The 20,880-nt window shown below is 36.8% G+C and overlaps 1 protein-coding gene across 1 annotated transcript in view; it reads left to right on the forward strand.

Moving 5' to 3' along the window:
* LOC126975477 (serine/threonine-protein kinase Genghis Khan) overlaps nt 1-20,880 on the forward strand; it is an 88,658-nt gene that overhangs the window by 23,652 nt on the left and 44,126 nt on the right. Inside the window, exons 13-25 of the mRNA XM_050823398.1 lie at nt 59-180; nt 1,237-1,387; nt 5,960-6,071; nt 6,291-6,400; nt 7,415-7,537; nt 8,418-8,531; nt 9,666-9,800; nt 10,163-10,291; nt 11,218-11,331; nt 12,111-12,224; nt 13,052-13,156; nt 19,734-19,836; nt 20,324-20,528. Coding sequence (XP_050679355.1) covers nt 59-180; nt 1,237-1,387; nt 5,960-6,071; nt 6,291-6,400; nt 7,415-7,537; nt 8,418-8,531; nt 9,666-9,800; nt 10,163-10,291; nt 11,218-11,331; nt 12,111-12,224; nt 13,052-13,156; nt 19,734-19,836; nt 20,324-20,528 — 1,637 coding nt within the window. The remainder of the gene's footprint in view (nt 1-58; nt 181-1,236; nt 1,388-5,959; nt 6,072-6,290; nt 6,401-7,414; nt 7,538-8,417; nt 8,532-9,665; nt 9,801-10,162; nt 10,292-11,217; nt 11,332-12,110; nt 12,225-13,051; nt 13,157-19,733; nt 19,837-20,323; nt 20,529-20,880) is intronic.

Here is a 20,880-nt window from a genome sequence, read left to right on the forward strand (position 1 = left end):
GGAGATTTTTGACGACCTTTTAATTGGCATTTTGACTATGTACGCGTCATGTCGACAGAGTCACCCCTGGTTCAGTGGCGTGGATTGGGAGAGTATACGGGAAGCTAGCGCGCCGTTCGTTCCCGATGTCGCCAGCCCCACAGACACTTCCAACTTTGACGTCGATGATACAGATATAAGGTGAGCCTCACAATGTATTGAGTTCAAGAATTATTTGAGCTTCTACGATATCCCAAATGTTTTGCCCGCGGATAACAGAGGTTCTGAAGTTGATAGTTATTGCAGATGTCGACTCTTTTTATTCCACTCAATTTCATTATTATCATATACTTATGGTATCAGGACCGTCAGCTGTTACTGTAATAGATCGAATCCCACGTTCATAAATAGCTGGCAGCTCTTCTGGTGTGCTCTGATTTTTTATCCTCTTCTATTGAAAAAAAAAAGTATATTCCGAGAATATTAGAAAAATGAGCGAAGTATTTCGGGTAGTCAAGTATAAGGTTGTATAAACCTTTATTTTATTTAGAATTATATCTTTGTCAATAATTTTATAAACATTAAACGGCGTATTTTTTATCGGGACTAAAAGTTCACCTCGAAATAGTGGTCAAGATAAAAAAATAAATGTTTAGACAAAATTTGTGGGGAATTTAATCCTCTACAATATTTATAATACAACTACAAATACCGTAAATACCCATAGGAAACGAGATATTGGCAATAAATGTGTGAAATAATTTTTTTTTGACCTTTGACCTTGATGTCTGTAGTCGCGGATACCTTACGATAAGTAGGTTTAAGAGTGCCAAAATATAGACTTGCTCGATTGTTCTTCTTCGACTCCCCGCTCCGTGGTAGCCCGGCGCCCTATCTCGACCGCACTCGCACCTCACGCCGATTACACCCGAGCCAACACAACACACACAAACATCTTCGTACTCAATCTATATACTCTATACAAATATATACATGTTCTATCTAAATATATATATATATATATATATATAATGAAAATGGTCCTTGTTTGAGGCTCAATCACGCCTAAACCACTGATCGTAACGACATGAAACTACCACCATTCGATGCGGAATTTATCCTTGATGGTTTATGGATACTTATTTTTCGAATTCCAACGTTCCTTCCTATTAAAATTCGCCCAGCGAAGCGGTTGGGAACGGCTAGTATTAATATGATTTTAAAATTTAAAATTCAACTTTTTGTATGTATGTGTAGATTATCAGAAGCAGTTCCACCACCGCGGGCGTCGGGTGCGTTTTCCGGTCTCCACCTGCCGTTTGTGGGATTCACATTCACGGCTGGATCGCCGCTGTCCGATCTGGGGGCTCCAACGCCACTCAGCCCTGCCAAAAATGCCATCAATCAGGTAACTGCATAGCGAATAATAATTTATTTATTTATTTGTATGGATCTCCAAAAGTTGTATGTATTAACTTACATCTAACACATGCTTTATTGAGCGAAGCGAAGCTAAGCGGAGCTCTCGCCGGTTGACTCCAATTGATATCTGTGTTTAATTGTTTCTCGGCCATTTCTGGACCGATTTAAAAAAAAATTGAACGCATAGAAAGTCTCAAAATTTCTAGGTCATAACCGTCGAGACAGAATTTTGAATTTCGACTTGATTCAATTATTATAATTAAAAACAAACATATTTTACAAATTATTCTACATTAGAACACGACTTAGTTTACCTCGCTTCGCTCAAATATACGCCGCAGCGAAGTGGTGCGACGAGCAACTGCGGCATCATATTTTAACATTTGTATGTACTACCAATTATAGGAGAACACATCATTCCATACCAATAACAGTGACTGTAATTGCATTTAAGTTGACTAAAAACTACTTAAGTATCTTAAAAATAAGTTGTATAGTAAGTAATAGTTGTAATAATAATGTTTTCTGAACAAAAATAAATGTTGAAAAATGTTCACTCAAGCGTTTCGTATTCTCTATAAAAAATATAAAAATGGTATGTAAAAATTATTTCGATACTCCAATTAGTTTCCGAGTTATGAAATACCACAATATGTTTACCAGTGGGAGGCTCCTTTGCACAGGATGCCAGCTAGATTATGAGTACCACAACGGCGCCTATTTTGCCGTGAAGCAGTAATGTGTAAACATTACTGTATTCCGGCCTGAAGGGCGTCGTAGCTAGTGAAATTACTGGGCAAATGAGACTTAGTGCAATTGTAGTGCCGCTCAGAATTTTTGGATTTTTTAAAAATCCTGAGCGGCATTGCATCGTTATCGGCAGGGCGTATCAATAACCATTGGCTGAACGTCCTGCTCGTCTTGTTTCTTATTTTCATAAAAAAAATTGTAAACACATGCGCATGGCAAAAGTTTCAACCGGCCGGTGCTCGTTACATGTGACGTCATAAGTCCAACACTCGCATAGTACTTTGCGCGCTCCGGTACAGGTCACTAGGACATTACGCAAATATTGTTTGAAATGTTTAATTTAAATATAAGAAAGTCATGTGTTGTGCCGAAGTGTAAAAACGCAACCACTAAATAAGGAAATAAAAGAGTGAATGTTGACCTGTGACGTCACACAGCGGCTGCGTGCCCGCACGGCAAATGTGTGTAAAATCTAAACTAATAGGTATTTTGAAATGAAACAATGACCAGTGTATACAATTTCGCATACCCATTAACATTCTTCAGTGAAAGGAAGAAAGAAAGAAAAACATTTATTTCTCAAAATACTCACAGGATGCATTTAATAATAAGAATAAGATAAACCGAAAAAGAACGTATTTAAATAGTGATTGATTTAACATTGGAGATTTCCTGTGCAATGCTGGAAATGGATCACGGAGAATTATCTATGACACGGCCGTGGCTATGAAACAGCAGCCCTATTACCAAAATCGAAATACGAACTTTCCATTGACGGATCGTTTATTTTTCAATTACAAAAGTGTTCCGGATCCGAAGATCGATACGAGGTTCGCGATTATACATTTTGTCTTTCGTTTACCTTATTCCCAAATTCACTTGACATTAACTTTTTCGTTGTTTGAGATTAACAAGGTCGTAACTAGGACTTAATTTTTTATGGTTATGTGTATGTTTCCAAAACGAAATCCGTCCGCACTATACGGATCCAAAGTTCTTTGGTAATAGGATTTAATTTGAAGTTTGTCGTTCTTTCGTTTCGGACGAAACTTTGGCTTCCGATTGGTAAAAGACCTCCGGCACTGATTTTCAGCTGTGCCCGTTTAAGTCTGGAGATACAGTGGATTCTACATATAATAAACAATTCATTATCATAATGTATATATAACAATTTCTTTGAACAATGCGAGTTTTCACATTTAAATTAAACACTTTTCCACATTTTAAACGCGTGTAATTATAACTGTGTTTTTACATTAGACATACATTTTCGTTAACCCGACGTTTCGAGTTCTTTCCAGATATTAAAAAACCGCAGTTTTAATAATAATAAAAATGTCAATTTACGCAAAAATCTAATGTAAAAGCATGATTACAATTAAACGCGTTTTAATCCTTTAAAAAGTTATTTTTAAATATTGTATATGCATAGGTCTCATATAATGGTCGATAATAGAATACATAGATACTTTAAAATAAAAAGTAGTATTAAAATTAATTTAATTAATATGACTACACCTATATTTTCACCACCAATGATACCAAATCTGATCTTGTTTTTGTCAATTTTGCTTTGCAACGTCGCGTTTACGCATGTGATCCAAAATATTAACGGTAAGTTCCGATTTGCACTGCAAGCACTGCACAGTGCTATCACTGTAGAAAAGTCGTTCCGTTATGGACTGACAGTATACTGCCGCAGTACACTAGGGAAATATATGACGTCATAAATCGCCGCCATATTCTACTGTGAGTACTGGCGTTTTCGAGGTAAGGTACTCGCAGTACTTTGATCACGTGATCAGTCCTAACGTGTTATAAACAATACCTACAGTTTAATCCCAAATAATTTTAATTTGACAGTACTCCAACAACAGTTTTTTTAATGAACTAGTAAACTTTTAAAACTTTTAAACTGTGTCAAAAAATGCGGGTGACAGTATACGGGATTGCGTTCCGTTTTAAATAGTAACCAGTATAACTAACTATAAAGGAAAGGCTTCACAGTATACTAAATTGACGTCACACTGTACAGTGGTCGCAGTGCATATCGGAACATACCCTAAGTAATCTGTGTTAACGGCATTGCCCCCGTCAAGTCTTACAATACTTTTCTCGCAGCAGTTCAGGCAATTTTCGACCCGCTTAACAGCGTTGTGGATATAGCTTGAAGCCTGAATATTCATTAACCAACTAGGCATTGAATAAACACGGTATATTTCAAATTTCATTCAATTTCAACTGATCATCAAAACTCTTAAGGCACTTCTAGCAGACATAGATCTTCAAATTTATTAACAAATTTTCAATTGCACTCAACAATCTAATTTAAATTATATGTATTACTTGTGAGATACATTTTGTATATAATAAAAAATAAAAAGATACAGTGTGTTTGCATGAGATGGCCAAGTTAATCTATTTACTTAGATCACAAAAGATTTTCAATATTGATATGGTCACTATAAGATGATGTCAGTAATAACCGAATTCAAATTCAAATATTTTTATTCAAAATAGGATGTGAAAGTCAAAAAAACTACCACCCATTCCAAAGTGAATGCCTCAGGCCTGAGAAGAATGGGCGCAACAAACTCAGCGGGCTTTTTTTTTTCATCAAAAATATGTTTTACAATTAAAGTAACATTGTACAATTAAACTTATTATTTAATAGCCTGAAGCGGTCGCTCCATTCCCAATCTGTGGTATCATTAAGAAAGTCATTTATGTTATAGTAACCTTTACCACACAAACGTTTTTTAACAATTCTTTGAATAACGTAACACCTTTGTTTTGAACATTTTCTGGGATCTTGTTGTAAAAGCATATACATCGCCCCACAAAAGACTTACTAACTCGACTTAGCCGAGTAGTAGGAATCATCAGTTTATGTCTGTTCCTGGTGTTAACATTATGGTTATGACCATACATTACATTATCAAAAATATATTGAGAAGCAACAGTCAAGATGTTAATTTCTTTGAATTTTGCTCTCAATGATTTTCTAGGACCTAGGTTATAAATAGCGCGAATAGCCCTCTTCTGCAGCACAAATATTGTATTCATATCGGCAGCGTTGCCCCATAGCAATATACCATAGGACATAATACTATGAATAAAGAAAGACCCCTGTAGGGACTTAATAAGTTGACCCGACTTGGTATTACATAGATGTCGAAACCTCTTACGCTAGAAGAACTGAGTTGTGAGACTTGGTTTACTAGTAATATTTTTGATGGAATTAGTGTTTATAGCGATAACGAATATGTATGTAGGCGCATATTATTTATTTTACCTGTAATATTCGTGACAATATCGAGTATTTTTTCTACGTACAGCTATTGTCAAACAGACAGCGAACCGAAAGCGTGGCGAAGCGTTTTTATTTTGTAATGTATAGTATCGTTTGAATCTAGTCACATAGAAAAGTGAAAACAACCGAATACGTGGCGAACCTAAAAGCGTGTCACACCAGTACAAACCTAACGCGAGCGAAATATTTGTATTAGCTGGCTTTGTATGTATGACGTCAAGCAGAGAGCGAATGCGAGACGCGAAGGAACAGCGAATTGCGACTGTTGTGTTTATTTATATAACTTTGACACGTCTTACCAACTGAGCCAACCGTCCGTGGTTCGTAAAGGTAGATGTAGAGATAACCTGAGAGTAAAACAAGATATACCAATACTTACGAACCATGCGTCACTCGAACGGTTGGCTCAGTTGGTAAGAGCACTCGGACGGAACACGAGAGGTTGCGTTTTTAATTCGTGAACAGTATTTATTAAATGTTTAATGTATGTAATAGGCACCGTCGAACGCCAGTGACCGCGTGGCTTTGAAAGCCCTGGAGCGAGAGAACGCTCTCCTGGCGCAGACCATCGCGGAGCTGAGGGCCTCGCAGCATGAGCCTGGAAACGGTGAGTCCATTACATTGACGTTACACAAGAGCTGTTTCCGATCGCTGTACAATGATTTGCGCTAAATATAACGCGCGCTGGAATGGGGACGGGCCGCCATCTTAGTGACGTCAGATACTGGCAAATCCCTATTACAACGCGCGAGGATTGGAATAGGAAAGGTGTTTGTGTATTGTTGGAATACGAACATTATATCTAATTATTAAATTTGTTGTCAAGATGAATCAATACAACTCCGTGAAGAGCTTTCGACGATCAAGAAGAGGAATGCGGAGTTGGAGGCCCAGCTCAAACGATACGACACTTCGAACACATCGTCTATTGCGCAGGTATAGCCACATCTACATAACACTTTGATTCCTAAAGCTTCAAAACGGAACAATCAAGTGGAGCACTAGCGAGAGGAGCCTTTACACAGGAAGCCGGCTAGATTGTGGGTACCACAATGGCGCCATTTTCTGCCGTGAAACAGTAATGTGTATGCATTTTTGTGTTTCGGTCTGAAGGGCGCCGAAGCTAGTGAAGTTACTTAAATTCTTATGTCTTATGTGAATTTTTGGGGTTTTCAATAATCCTAAGCGGCACTGCATTGTAATTTGCAGGGCGTATTAATGAGCATCAGCTGAACGTCCTGCTCGGCACATCCCTTATTTTCATATAAAAACACTTATTATCTGTCACAGTCTTTGCATAAATTGAAATTTATTGAAAACTCATTAAACGTTAAAATTTCATATGGAATAATCAATCAAACATACTGATAAATTATTAAAACTTACTTGGGACATTATAAACTTTGTTTGTCTAAAACTAAAAAACTAAAAGGTTTGTCGGTGTTGGTAGGTGTCGGCATTACCAACTAATTTCGGACCATTCAGAGTTCCTGCATCAGGATGAGTGGAGTGATGTCCCGTACTACTCGCTCAGTAAATCGAATTAAATTCTTGAATTGAATTGGACGTAATTCCAGAAAAACGTTCCAAACCACAATCATGTCCAAATTGAGTTAAGAACACACAACTGGTCACGTGATTCATATTAACGGACTGTTAAAACATAGCAGCCCTGCTGTCACTCTTTAAATGAAATCATGACTTAGTAGCCCAACCCAAATGTATGGAATACACTAATATTGATTAAACTTTAAACACGAATTCCTTAAAATGTGATGCATGTGGCTTGGAACGTTTTTAGGAACTACATCCAGTTCAGTCTCGAATAAACGATGGCAAGAGTTTCATCATCTATAAGAAAATCCAAACAAGAAAGTGCATATTTTGTAAGAAATTGAAATGCATAATTTAACTTTGGTTATATATCAATATATTTTTTTTTAAATTTAGGACGCATCTCAGGATTTGGTTGTGAAATTGCGAGATCTGGAGAGCACAATTGAAAACATAAATCTGGAAAAGGAGGAATTGTTGAAGGATAAAATGGACTCGCTCGAGAAGCTCCGGTTGCAAGTAAGCCTTATTTTTTTGAATTTTTTAGTAATAATTTTCGAACAAATATCGACCAGTGCCGGGAGAAACTTGTGTCTTCTATCGAGTCCTCTCTTGAGAAGGTCGCGGAATAAATTATCTGGGGGATAAATTGAACCTTGTCCAAGACTCAAGTTTGCGCGTTTACCACTAAAAAAACCCTATTTGTCGTATCACAAGTTAGGATATCATCCCCACTATCTGGATGTGTGGCGGTCCTCCACAGTGCGGTTTTCAAGGAGCTTTCTTCCACGTACTACAAAGCTGTGAAATGAGCTTCCTTGTGCGGTGTTTCCGGGACGATACGACATGGGTACCTTCAAAAAAAGCGCGTACACCTTCCTTAAAGGTGTGCAACACCTCTGGTGTTGCAAGAGATTGTGGGCGGCGGTGATCACTTAACAACAGATGACCCGTACGCTCGTTTGTCCTCCTATTCTATAAAAAAAAACTAATAATTACTAATGCTGCTTTCATATCCTCAAGGTATTTCTACTATTATTAAAAGGGTTATTGTATACACTATTATAATATAAAGTTTTAAGTTGTCAACTCAACCAAAACAATTCAAAAATTTTTGCAGAATACGTATCTCCCAACAGTTGACTTTCGATCTTGTTACGAGAGTACGCATCGTGCAATTTCCCTAAATCGGAACGTAACTTCACGAGAATCGGAACTGAACCGTCAATTTGTGCTACAAGAAAGGGTTTAGCTTTTTGAACTATGATCGCTTCGAACCTATTCTCGGTTTGTTATAACAATAGGGTTACTGACGACCGTTTGCAGCACCGCAAACAAGGCAATCGGGACGTATGAAAAGGCGCTAACTCGTCTATTAATCTGCTATATTTCGTGACAGGATAAAGAGTTGAAGGACGCGGTGTCACAGCGCAAGCTCGCGATGACGGAGTACAACGAGGTGACGGACAAATTGTCGGAGCTGAGGCAACAGAAACAGAAGCTGTCGCGACAGGTAAATGATTGTTACAGTTGGGACAATTGTAGGTACACAATAAAGAGGAATACTTTAATAATTACAATTATAGGCACGCAATAAATAGGAAGACTTTAATAATTATAATTGTAAGCACGCGATAAAGTGGAATATTTTAATAATTAGGTACAATTGTAGGTACCTACGCGATAAAGTCGAATACTTTAATAATTACAATTGTAGGCACGCAATAAATAGGAAGACTTTAATAATTATAATTGTAAGCACGCGATAAAGTGGAATATTTTAATAATTAGGTACAATTGTAGGTACCTACGCGATAAAGTCGAATACTTTAATAATAACAATTGTAGGCACGCGATAAAGAGGAAGACTTTAATAATTACAATTGTAGGCATGTGATAAAGTGGAATACTTTAATAATTAGTTACAATTTTAGGTACGCGATAATGACGAATACTTTAATGATTACAATTGTAGGCACGCGATAACGAGGAAGACTTTAATAATTACAATATTAGGCACACGATAATGATTAAGACCTTATTAATTACAATTGTAGGCACGCGATAAAGAGGAAGACTTTAATAATTACAATTGTAGGCATGTGGTAAAGTGTAATACTTTAATAATTAGGTACAATTGTAGGTACGCGATAAAGTCGAATACTTTAATAATTACAATTGTAGGCACGCGATAAAGAGGAAGACTTTAATAATTACAATTGTAGGCACGCGATAAAGAGGAAGACTTTAATAATTACAATTGTAGGCATGTGGTAAAGTGTAATACTTTAATAATTAGGTACAATTGTAGGTACGCGATAAAGTCGAATACTTTAATAATTACAATTGTAGGCACGCGATAAAGAGGAAGACTTTAATAATTACAATTGTAGGCACGCGATAAAGAGGAAGACTTTAATAATTACAATTGTAGGCATGTGGTAAAGTGTAATACTTTAATAATTAGGTACAATTGTAGGTACGCGATAAAGTCGAATACTTTAATAATTACAATTGTAGGCATGTGGTAAAGTGTAATACTTTAATAATTAGGTACAATTGTAGGTACGCGATAAAGTCGAATACTTTAATAATTACAATTGTAGGCACGCGATAAAGAGGAAGACTTTAATAATTACAATTGTAGGTACGCGATAAAGAGGAAGAATTGGAAGTGGCGATGCAGAAGATAGACTCATTGCGGCAGGATATAAGACGGGCGGACAAGATGCGACGTGAACTTGAGGCGAGACTAGACACCGCTCTGGCTGAGGCCACCAAGGTGCGTGTGCTTATTTTTTTTTATTGGCATATGTTTACGCAAGCTATCTAGCCCAAAGGCATGACCAGTTGCGGCCAACAATAATTTCTGTACAATATACATACAGTAAGTTGAGTGCAGTCAAAAAGGCGCCGTTGTGACACCTATAATCTAACCGGCATCCTGTGTAAAAGAGCCTCCTACTAGTAAATGCCCTTATTCGCCTCTATCCACACCATTGGGTCTGGGACTTCCCTATTATTTTTATGCCCCGAAGAAGCACAGGGCGCAGGTCGAATTCTTCCGAGCCCCCGAATTCGGGTCATTAGTCTGATGGATAAAAAATATTCATTCATGAGTTTGAACCGAATACGCATTTGCAGGAAAGAAAACTTCGCGAGGAGTCTCTTCGGCTTCAACGTGTCGAGGCGGGCGCTTCGCCCCTGGCCGTGTCTCCCTCGTCTACTGCGGCAGACGTGGCCAAACTGCAGGCTGACATTGAAGCCCTTGAGGTACACTATCTCATGCTATATTATAAAAAGAAAACATTTCTTTATTTGCGTGGGTATTTGTAAATATGTGGGAGAAGAAACGGAGATGACTCTTTGTTATATATGCAACTGTTGTGTAATAAGGGGTATTAAAACTCGAATGTGGGTTTATCACACGGGGCGAAGCCGACTGTGATAATAGTATCACATGAGTGTTTTAATACCTAATTAACAACAGTTGCATACAAGACTTTATCTACATCCAGAATATGAATCCTCTAAAATATTCTAGAACAGTTTGTTTACTGCTAACATTAAAACAGCCTGTCGTAGTAGTAACCTAATATCATCCATAACTGACAAATAAACTAAGCATTAATGAAAGAATTATTTATTTTAAGTAGTAATTTACATTTTGTATAGTGCAATTATTAAAATTCACTTGAAAATTATGTTCTTTTGCAGCGTTTAAAATATCTGGCGGTGTGCTGTCAAAACTTGTATTGCCTATTTTTTTGTAAAGAAAACAATATATCGATGTAAAATGGCGGGGCTTCGAATGACCTAATTTTTTTACGGCGCGACGTTCTGATAGTGTGGAACGCGCGTAAACGAAAAGGTTCTTTTTTTTTAAATTCATACAGATACCACGCATCGAGCAATAAGAATGTATGTATCTGACTGTTGAAACTCTTTGCGCATGAAGGGATCGAAAAAAAAACATAGGATTGTTGTTATGAAATTCAGTACAATATTACAACACTCATTTGGATGATGTAATGGTTATTAGGACATTGGGTGTTTTAATTTGGGCAATAAGCTAACTGTTTCAGAATCTTTAATAGAGGATTTAAAGAATGGGTGTAGATAAAATACATTACCATAACATAAGATATAAAAAGCCTTGTTTTAATAATAATGGATGTTTGACTTCAATATGTTTGTAGGCTCAATATGCAGAGTCAGTGGCACAACAACAGGCGCGGTACACGGCCGAGCTGTCGGCTCTGCGCGAACAGCTGCACGAAACCGACGCCATGAGGGACAGGCTATCTAGAGAGGTGAAATCAGCCCACATACATTAATATATAATATTTAACTAAAAATGTTACTATAACACAATAATAGCCCCTTTATCGTAATGGTAATTTCCACGAGATGCCGCCTACATTATCTTGCAACACAAGAGGAGCGCTGCTGGTCTTTGAGGAAGGTGTACGTTTTTTTTTGAAGGTGCACATGTCGTATCGTCCCGGAAACACCGCACAAGGAAGCTAATTCCACAGCTTTGTAGTACGTGGAAGAAAGCTCCTTGAAAACCGCACTGTGGAGAACGGCCACACATCCTGATATTGGTTGATATCCTAATTTGTGGCGTGTCGTACGAAGGTGGAATTCGGCGACAGGAATCAGGTGAAACAGCTCTTCGGAACACTCCCAACCAATGCGGTAGAAGACACAATGAAGCGACGTCTCTACACTACGCAAAGTTATTAAACCATTCACAGAGTATTAGGCCCTGGGTGGTTAGACAATTCTGCTGCTCTCGTCACACGCGGTCAAATACATCGAGCTGATACTGGGGTACGCCAGACCAGAGATGACAGCAATACTCCATGTGTAACCGGACCTGCACTTTGTAGAGCGCTACAATGTGGGCCGGCTTGAAGAATTGTCGTGCTATATTTATGACGTCCAGTTTCGTCGAAGCCCACTTTTCGGCTTTGTTCAACATGAAGTGTTGCACGTCTGAAGCTTTTAGCAGTAATAAAAATTTAGCTTTATTCCCAGAACTAAAGACTTAAAAAATATTAATTGAAAAATATTAATCGTTTCGCAGTTACAATCGTCCAAGGACAAACTGGAGAATCGTCGTCTCGAGCAACTGACCGACAGTGAGGACAAACAGATGCTGATCAATGAAAACAGGAAATTGGCCAAAGACTTGGATGCGGTAAGTTTCACCTCAGTTATTTAGTGCAGGTAATGTATTGTTTAAGTTACAATATAGTTCAGAACCATATTACCTGTGACTGGCATTTGCCCTATGCTTCCCCAGGGCATAAAAAGGATAGGGAAGTCCCAGGCTCAAGGGCAAGAGGCGACTGAGAGCATTTTTCTGCTTTGCACAGGATGCCGGCTAGATCATGGGCGCCTTTTTCTGCAGTAAAGCAGTAATGTCTAAGCATTACTGTGTTTCGATCTGAAGGCTGTTGGCATTAGTGGGCATGTCGACAGCATGAATAAATTAAAGAAAATTAATGGTTTTGATCAATTTCGATTTTAACATTGATATTAAGATATCAATAATGTAAAAATAAGTATAAATGAGGTCACAGCTCAATAATCATCGCCGTGTCGCTTGAAGTTTTGATTGTAATTTTTGTTTTCTGAGGCGTGACGTGACGCGTTTTCGCTCGAGACTAGGAAATTTCATAAAAATACATAATTGCATTAGACATTATTTTTATTGCTCAAACAGAGTATTTCGCCACTAATAATTATTGTGCACTGACGTAAGAGATGAGAAACTCAATATCGGTCACTCGGCTCGAAGGACCACTGTGTACTATTATATATTTATATTGTAAGAGTGGTAGTGGTAGGACTTTAATAGCTTGAAGGTAATGAATTACATGTACTCGGTTTGAGATGTTAATTGCTACTGTTTTAAGTTCAATATAAAGTTACTATGCACTACTTTAATACAATTATGTATATATGCGTTTTTATTTATTTTATTTTAATTATTTAATTTTTAAAAATTTATGATGCTAATAGATGGCAGAGAACGGCAGACGCTGGCAAGCGGAAAGGCGACAACTAGAGATGGAGCTGGACGAGCTTAGAGCTAAGCGGGACACCATGCAGCATTGGGAGACGCAGGTATTATTCGTAGCAAGCCGTTGAGCTAACACATCGCGGTTTGTGAAAAAGTCAAATACAGCCAAAGGAGCCTGTCGCGGCAGCCAGGGAACGAACGGATGTTGACATTTTTATGGTCAATTGATCTCCGACAATCGATGCAATACCCTCCAATTGTACGTTTAGGATAAAAATAGACATCGACCCATGCGTTTTCCTTGTCGAAGGAATCTGATCGGAGCGGATCTTTTAAGTTATAAATTATTGACACAAATGATTATCACAGTTATACATTTGACCAAATCATTGCCTCTCTTTTAAATCATCAAAGATTTATAACTTTTAGTATCTAGCGCTATATGCGGGTTGTAAAAGTCAACCTTCTATGTTGGACTATGCAATAACTTTGACGTTAGTATTGTTGCCAGTTCGTAAATACGTAAAAAATATAAACTAAAATCATTTTATTCCTGAAACGAGCCATGTCCTGCTGATTTACCTGTGAATAATAAGTTTTTGTTAATATACCTATAAAGGTGCTAATGTATACCCATAATGGCAAACAGACATCATTATCATTGTAGAATGTTGTATTTATATATCACTAACCACAAGGGTAGCGTAAACGGCTAAAGCCGTTTCGAGAGCACGTTTTTCTTCCGACTTACTTCAATTAAATCACTATTTAAAGCTAAACGAAAGCGGAGCGTAATGCTAGTTGATAATATTCATAAATCAAGCAATGCTATACTATGTTAAATAACAAAAGTGTGTATGTGTGCTAAAGACATGTAAGCTATTAATATACATTATAACTGTATTAATTACAATTATCGCGCAAGTTGAATGCAGTCGGGGCCTGAGGTTAAGTGCGGAAGCATCTCCCCCCGCTGTCCGCACTCCTCGCCTCGCGCGTCTACAGTGTAGTGATGTGCTGTAGTCATCGTTTACCGTGTTATCGCGTTAATACTAAAGTTGCGATACCATATCCTCTTCGTTACCGCCATTATTGATGTGAAAGTGAGCCTCCGCTAAAATTTAAATTTAAAATTATAACTATTGTTAAATTAATGTTACCTCAGTTTTCAAAACGTTGATTGGTGTCCTTGTTTCAACATTCATTGATGTTGACCCAGATTTACCAGTGGATCTAGCACAAAGCACAATCAAAATAATACCTCACTATTAAGCCTACAGGTATGTTGTGTGATTAAAGAAGAAGACTTGAACTTTGTAAAGAGATACATTCGAATACACGCTTGGAAGTTATTTTGTTACAATAGTCACAGTGCATAATACGTTACTGTAAAATACTTTCTCAGTTTTGTGTACAAAAACTCTAGTGAGCCGTATTCAGTGGAGGGTACTTTTAAAAGTGTAAACTATAAATAACTTTGTACCGATGTGCCATCGTTAGGATTATTCATAATCTGTACAGGTACTTCGAGCTTATTAATAAATATTCTGTGGCAAAGAGACGTAATCGTAAAATATTGATAAAAGGTTCATTTCCTGGGAAGATATTCTGTTAGTTTATATTATTATAATTTGTATTATCAATAATCACTTAGTTATTCCGTATCCAATTTGAGTAAAATAGTGCTTAAATAATTTTAAGAAGAAAATAATAATAATTTATATGTTACTTATTCGGAAAATCATATTTCATTGCTTAATTACTTATCATTATATTATAACAAAAAGTTAAACATGCCACTACATAGATCGCCTGAAAGGTCTAGCTCTGTGCCGGAATTGAATCAAGCTTCCGCAGCTAGCGATATCACCTCACTCTCATATGTCAGTGCCAGGGGTAACTGGAGTAAGAGAAAGCGAGAAAACTATCAAAATGAAGAGATAAATGTCGAGCTATTAGAACTAAGGAAGGATATTAAAAATGAGATGAAAGAAATGAAAGAGCTGTTTCTCGACTCACAAAAAAATAATAATGAACAAATAAAATCCATTTTAACTGCATTGAAGGATATACAACAAGTAAACGAAGGTATTCAAAAAAGTATTACATTCCTAAGCGACCAAAATTCAGACTTCCAAAAAAAGATAGCGTCTCTCGAAACTCAAGTCAAAAGGGACATGGAATACATCACTCTTCTAGAAAACATGCTTGAAGAGAGTCAAAGAACTGAAAGGAAGAATAATATTGAAATAAAAAACGTGCCTCTCAAAGGGGCTGAAAATAAACAGCATCTCATAAAGATGGTACAAAATTTGGCTAATAATTTAGATATGAGTATTACACAAGCCGAAATAAAGGATATTATAAATATTAAAAATAAAAAGGCAAATAACAGTACTATGATTGTTGAATTTACTAATACTTTCACAAAAACTGAACTCATTAAATCGGCTAAATTATATAACAACAGAAACAAAAGCAAGAAACTATGTGCAAAACATCTAGGTCTTCAAACAAACACAGATATACCGATTTTCATATCGGAAAACCTCACACCGAAAGGAGCCAGGCTGTATTTTCTAGCTAGAGATTTAAAATTGTCACATAAATATAAATATTGCTGGCCAAACTTCGGAAAAGTATTCCTTCGCCGGGATGATAATTCGCAGATTATTACAGTGAACAGTGAGTCTCAAGTACAACAATTACGTAATACATGACTATATATAGAGTTTACTAAAATATTTTTAAGCTACCTATTTCGACTTTACTTAAATTATAATACGTTACTTTTGTTACTTTCAATCCATATTACATACACACCTTTAATACTTACACACAACTTAACTAACACTCAATACTATATTACACTAAATACTGATAGTCTTTATACACGGGCTTTTTATTTAGCATATTGTATAGTTAAATGCCTTATTATTTTTACTCAACAATGTAAATCGGTACTGTCTGGAGGCACTCACATAGCTTTCTCGCACTGCTGCAACTTTGCTATGGAATTTATGGAAGGTTCTAAAATGAATATTATTTTTCTATATACATGTACATTTTATATGCATGTAACCCTTGAAAACAGAGACGCGCTTCTAGGACGTATTATTTATATGACCTTTAATAATGGTTGAGTCCTTAAAAACTATAAAAGAAATAGACACTTTAGAACTAGCGCGGTCTGTTGAGTGTGATCCCATTAAACTTAGTAACTACATAAATGTGAAGCAGAGTGATCTGACTATTGTTTCTCAAAATATACGAAGTATCTACTCTAACTTTGACGACTTCTTATTAACTATGTCTCACTTCAATTTTGATCCAGATATACTTGTTTTAACAGAATGCAGACTGAGTACTAACAAGCCCATACCTCAACTTCCTAATTACGACTCTTACTTCACTACTCAACAACTGAATCAAAATGATGGGGTTACCGTCTATATAAAGTCATCCATAAAAGCTAAAGTAAAGGAGATTAGATTGACACATGCGTCTTGTATACAAATTGATATTTTAAATAACTCATTACTATGTATCTATCGTTCCCCATCAATATAGAACATTGAACCGTTTTTAAATTCGTTATGCTGTCAGCTTAGTAAAATTAAAACAAAAAACAGCATAGTTATTACCGGAGACTTGAATATAAATCTTATACCAAAAAACGATCTCTCTCAAGAATACAGGAATAGAGTAAATTATCTCAATACACTCTCAGATTATGGGATACTTCCAGGTCACACGCTGGGAACTAGGGAAAATTCATGCTTGGATCATATTATGTTAAAAATAAATAAACAAAAAATCTCGGCTTTTATCGCCATATTACATACAACTACAACGGACCACTACACTACATTTTTATGCCTGTCTAAAATTAAACATTTTATGAGAGCCAATAAGATAAAAAGTACAATAGACTATGAAAAGGCTCGAAATTATTTACAAGACTTAGGATTACTTGAATTATTTAACTGCACTGATCCGAATGTTTTGAGTGAGCAGCTACTGCAAAAATTATCAGATTCTATAAAAAATAATATTGTAACAGTAAAAATACCAAAGAGCAAACGAATTAAGTAAGGGAATCTTCCCTTCCTCCTTAAAACAGTCAATTATTACCCCAGTATACAAGAATGGGGACAGAAATGACGTTAATAATTACAGACCTATATCTATCTTGCCTTGAATTTCTAAAATTTTAGAAAAGCTAATAAATTCTCGCCTTCTTAACTTTCTTAATAGATTTAATATAATATCTCCCTCGCAATTTGGATTCAGAAAAGGTATATCCACAGAAGATGCTGTAACTGCGCTATCTTCATTAGTAACCGAACATCTTGATCAAAATTCAAAGTGTATAACAGTATTTCTAGACTTAAAAAAAGCCTTTGACACGGTTTCTGTCCCTATTCTTGTGAACAAGCTGGAAAATATTGGAATCAGAGGTATGCCTTTAACTCTTTTTAAAGATTATCTTTCTCAAAGAAAACAAAAAGTAAAATTAGAACAGTATTCCAGCGAAGCTACAGAGGTAACATATGGTGTACCTCAGGGCAGCATATTAGGCCCTACTTTATTCCTAATATATATAAACGAACTGTGCAATCTTACAATCGATAATGCTAAAATTTTTTCGTACGCTGATGATACAGCCGTTGTCTTTTCTGGAAGTACCTGGGCAGATGTAAAAAATAGCGCTGAAAAAGGAATGGCTCAAATATCTGCTTGGCTGAAGTCTAATTTACTATCATTAAATACTTCTAAAACAAATTATATATGCTTCAGTATTTATAATAATAATCAGCCCGATGGCAACTTTAATGTGAAAGTTCATAAGTGTAAACTTAGCAAACATAATAACTGTAACTGTCCCCAAATCAATAAAGTAGATAATTTCAAATATCTAGGAGTCATACTTGATCAGAGGCTCTCCTGGTACCCTCACCTTGAGCAACTGGCTGAAAGAGTCAGAAAATTAATATGGGTTTTTCGCTCGCTGAGGTACGTGGTCCCAAAGAATGACAAATCTGAGAACGATAGTGATTCCTCTAACACTCTGCTAAAGAGAATATATACTGCACTAGTTGAATCCATCCTAACCTACTGCATTCCAGTGTGGGGAGGTGCTGCAAAAATAAAGTTTTTAGACATTGAGCGCTCGCAACGAGCATTGATTAAGGCCATGTATTTCAAAGATATTCTACAGAACAACTTTACCTTGAGTGCGGTTTACTCTCTGTGAGGAAACTGTTTCTGAAATATGTTTTAATCAAAAAACATAAAGAAGTACCATATCTCGTAAATAATAAACAAAGTAGGAGGCAACCTAACGTAACTAAAGTCCCTCGAACAAAAACAAAGTTTGCTAGCGCACAATACAATAGTCTCTCAGCTCAAATTTACAATAAAATAAATAAAAAACTACATATCCACTCAAAACAATATAACGATTGTAAAAAAATCGTAGAGAAGTGGTTAAAGTCTCTCGACTATGAGGCAACGGAGATTTTACTTAAACAACTTAAATAATGTACAGAGTAAAATAACTTATCCAATGTTTACATAGATCAGACAGAAAATATTCCACACGCACTTAACATATATACACGCACACAACACTCACAAAAACACACAGTATCGCACGCACACACACACTCACACATAGTTACACATATTTATCATTTATGTTTATAATAATAAAAAGTGACTTACATGTTCGATAAGAATTAAAAATCGTAATTCTAAATCTTTGTCGCTGTAATTGTTAAGGTGTTCAAAAGTAACTTTCCAAATATTTAAATTGTTAATTTATATTCATTTCATAAGCTTTTTAAATTTATATTCATTTCATAACTTTATTATTATTTCACCACCATGTCAATAAAACTTTTGTTAAATATAACACATTGCTGAATTGGAAGAGCGGAGACACCTGGTACAGGCATTATTTGCTTAAAAGGTGACTCCGGCCACTAGCTGCTGTAAACTATGATTTTAAGAGAAATAAATTATTATTATTATATATTATTGTTTTTATTTTCATAATCACTGATCCGAGTCCATTCCAATAAAACGAGTTTTTATTCAAGCAGGATTGGAATTTTTTTTTATAGACATGTGTGTTGAAGAAGAGCAGATCAAAAATTTAAGATTTAATTATTAGGTTAAAATGATTAACTTAAAGCATTGTTAAATTTATCGACACACTCGTGACTATTGTCATCAATTATAATTTGGTCACAGCACTATCGCATTCCTGTACTCTGCATTCAACTCGTGCGTAAAATGTTCTCTGGTAAAATTTGCTCGTACTGATCGGACTCCTCTAGTCGATTTGACTTTACCCGATCGAGCGTGTCAGCTCAGTTTTGAGTTTTCTTGAGTGTTAATTCCGCCAATATTAGTCTTCAAATAATTAGACACGTGCTATTACACGAATTAGTTTCGTGCCAGAGTTTGGCGAGTCAATATCTTCTGAGAATGCCTCGTGTAGAGGCAAAACACGTGTCGGATTGTTTGAAAACGAATATTGGCGGAATTAACACTCAAGAAAATTCAAAACATTTGGATATTTATGGACTTCCGCAAAATAATGCCTACTTCAATAAAAATTTCATTTAATGTCAATAAAAGCTCAGTCCGTCAAAATTATGTATTGCGTTACAGATAGCGGATATAATCAGATGGGTGTCTGATGAGAAGGAGGCTCGCGGTTACCTGCAGGCGTTGGCCACTAAGATGACGGAGGAACTGGACTTTCTCAAACACGGTGAGCCATTTTTTTATTTTATGAAAATAAGAGACGAGTCGAGCAGTTGATGGTAATTGATACTCCCTTACAATTATACGATACGGTACCACAACGGCGCCATCAGTGGGAGGCTCCTTTGCACAGGATGCCGGCTAGATTATGGGTACCACAACGGCGCCTATTTCTGCCGTGAAGCAGTAATGTGTGAGTATTGCTGTGTTTCGGTCTGGAGGGCGCCGTAGCTATCAAAATTACTGGGCAAATGAGACTTAACATCATAAGTCTCAAGTTGACGAGCGCAGATGTAGTGCCGCTCAGAACTTTTTGGTTTTTCAAGAATCCTGAGCGGCACTGAATTGTAACGGGCATGGTGTATCAATTACTATCAGTTGAACGACCTGCTCGTCTCGTCCCTTATTGTCATAAAAAAAGATCTGGTTGTCCTCCATAATTTTATTATAAATTGTTACTCATTTGATTAAAATTTGAATAATTTTACGAATAGCTACAGCATCACGTCAATCTGGGCCGGCGTCCCCGAACAACCCGAACTCTACTCCCGGCTCGGGTTGGAGGAACCGGCGCTCGCAGAAGGTGGACAAGATGGAGATCCTCACGCTGCAGTCCTCGCTCCACTCCGAGATACAGGCCAAGCAGGCGGTCGGCGAGGAGCTGAGCAGAACCAGAGCCGAGCTGGTGGCCAGTCAAAGGTAAGAACGACTAGTTAATGGTGATTACAATATCTCAAAAAAATAACTTTTCTGCCCAACCGGCCATCTGTCCAGCGTCTTTGTTTTTATAAAATGTTTCAACTGATTCCATAAGAATAGTACCGAGTCCACTCTGATTGAGTGTCGTGTTACGAGTGCGCTACGTTCACGTGTTTGCACGTTGTGAGATGCGTCTTCTATGTTCACTATTGTTTAGGAATTACAACTGCACTCTGGGACGACCCGCTCCCGATCGATGACCGGCTGGAACTTCCGCACCGTATTTTTTTGCGCCCTGACAAAGGGAAATGGCTACCCTCAGGGATAACGACGGGAGGGAGGTGGTGGGTGA

This window comes from Leptidea sinapis, chromosome 2 (assembly GCF_905404315.1).
Source record: "Leptidea sinapis chromosome 2, ilLepSina1.1, whole genome shotgun sequence".
Classification (NCBI taxonomy): domain Eukaryota; kingdom Metazoa; phylum Arthropoda; class Insecta; order Lepidoptera; family Pieridae; genus Leptidea; species Leptidea sinapis.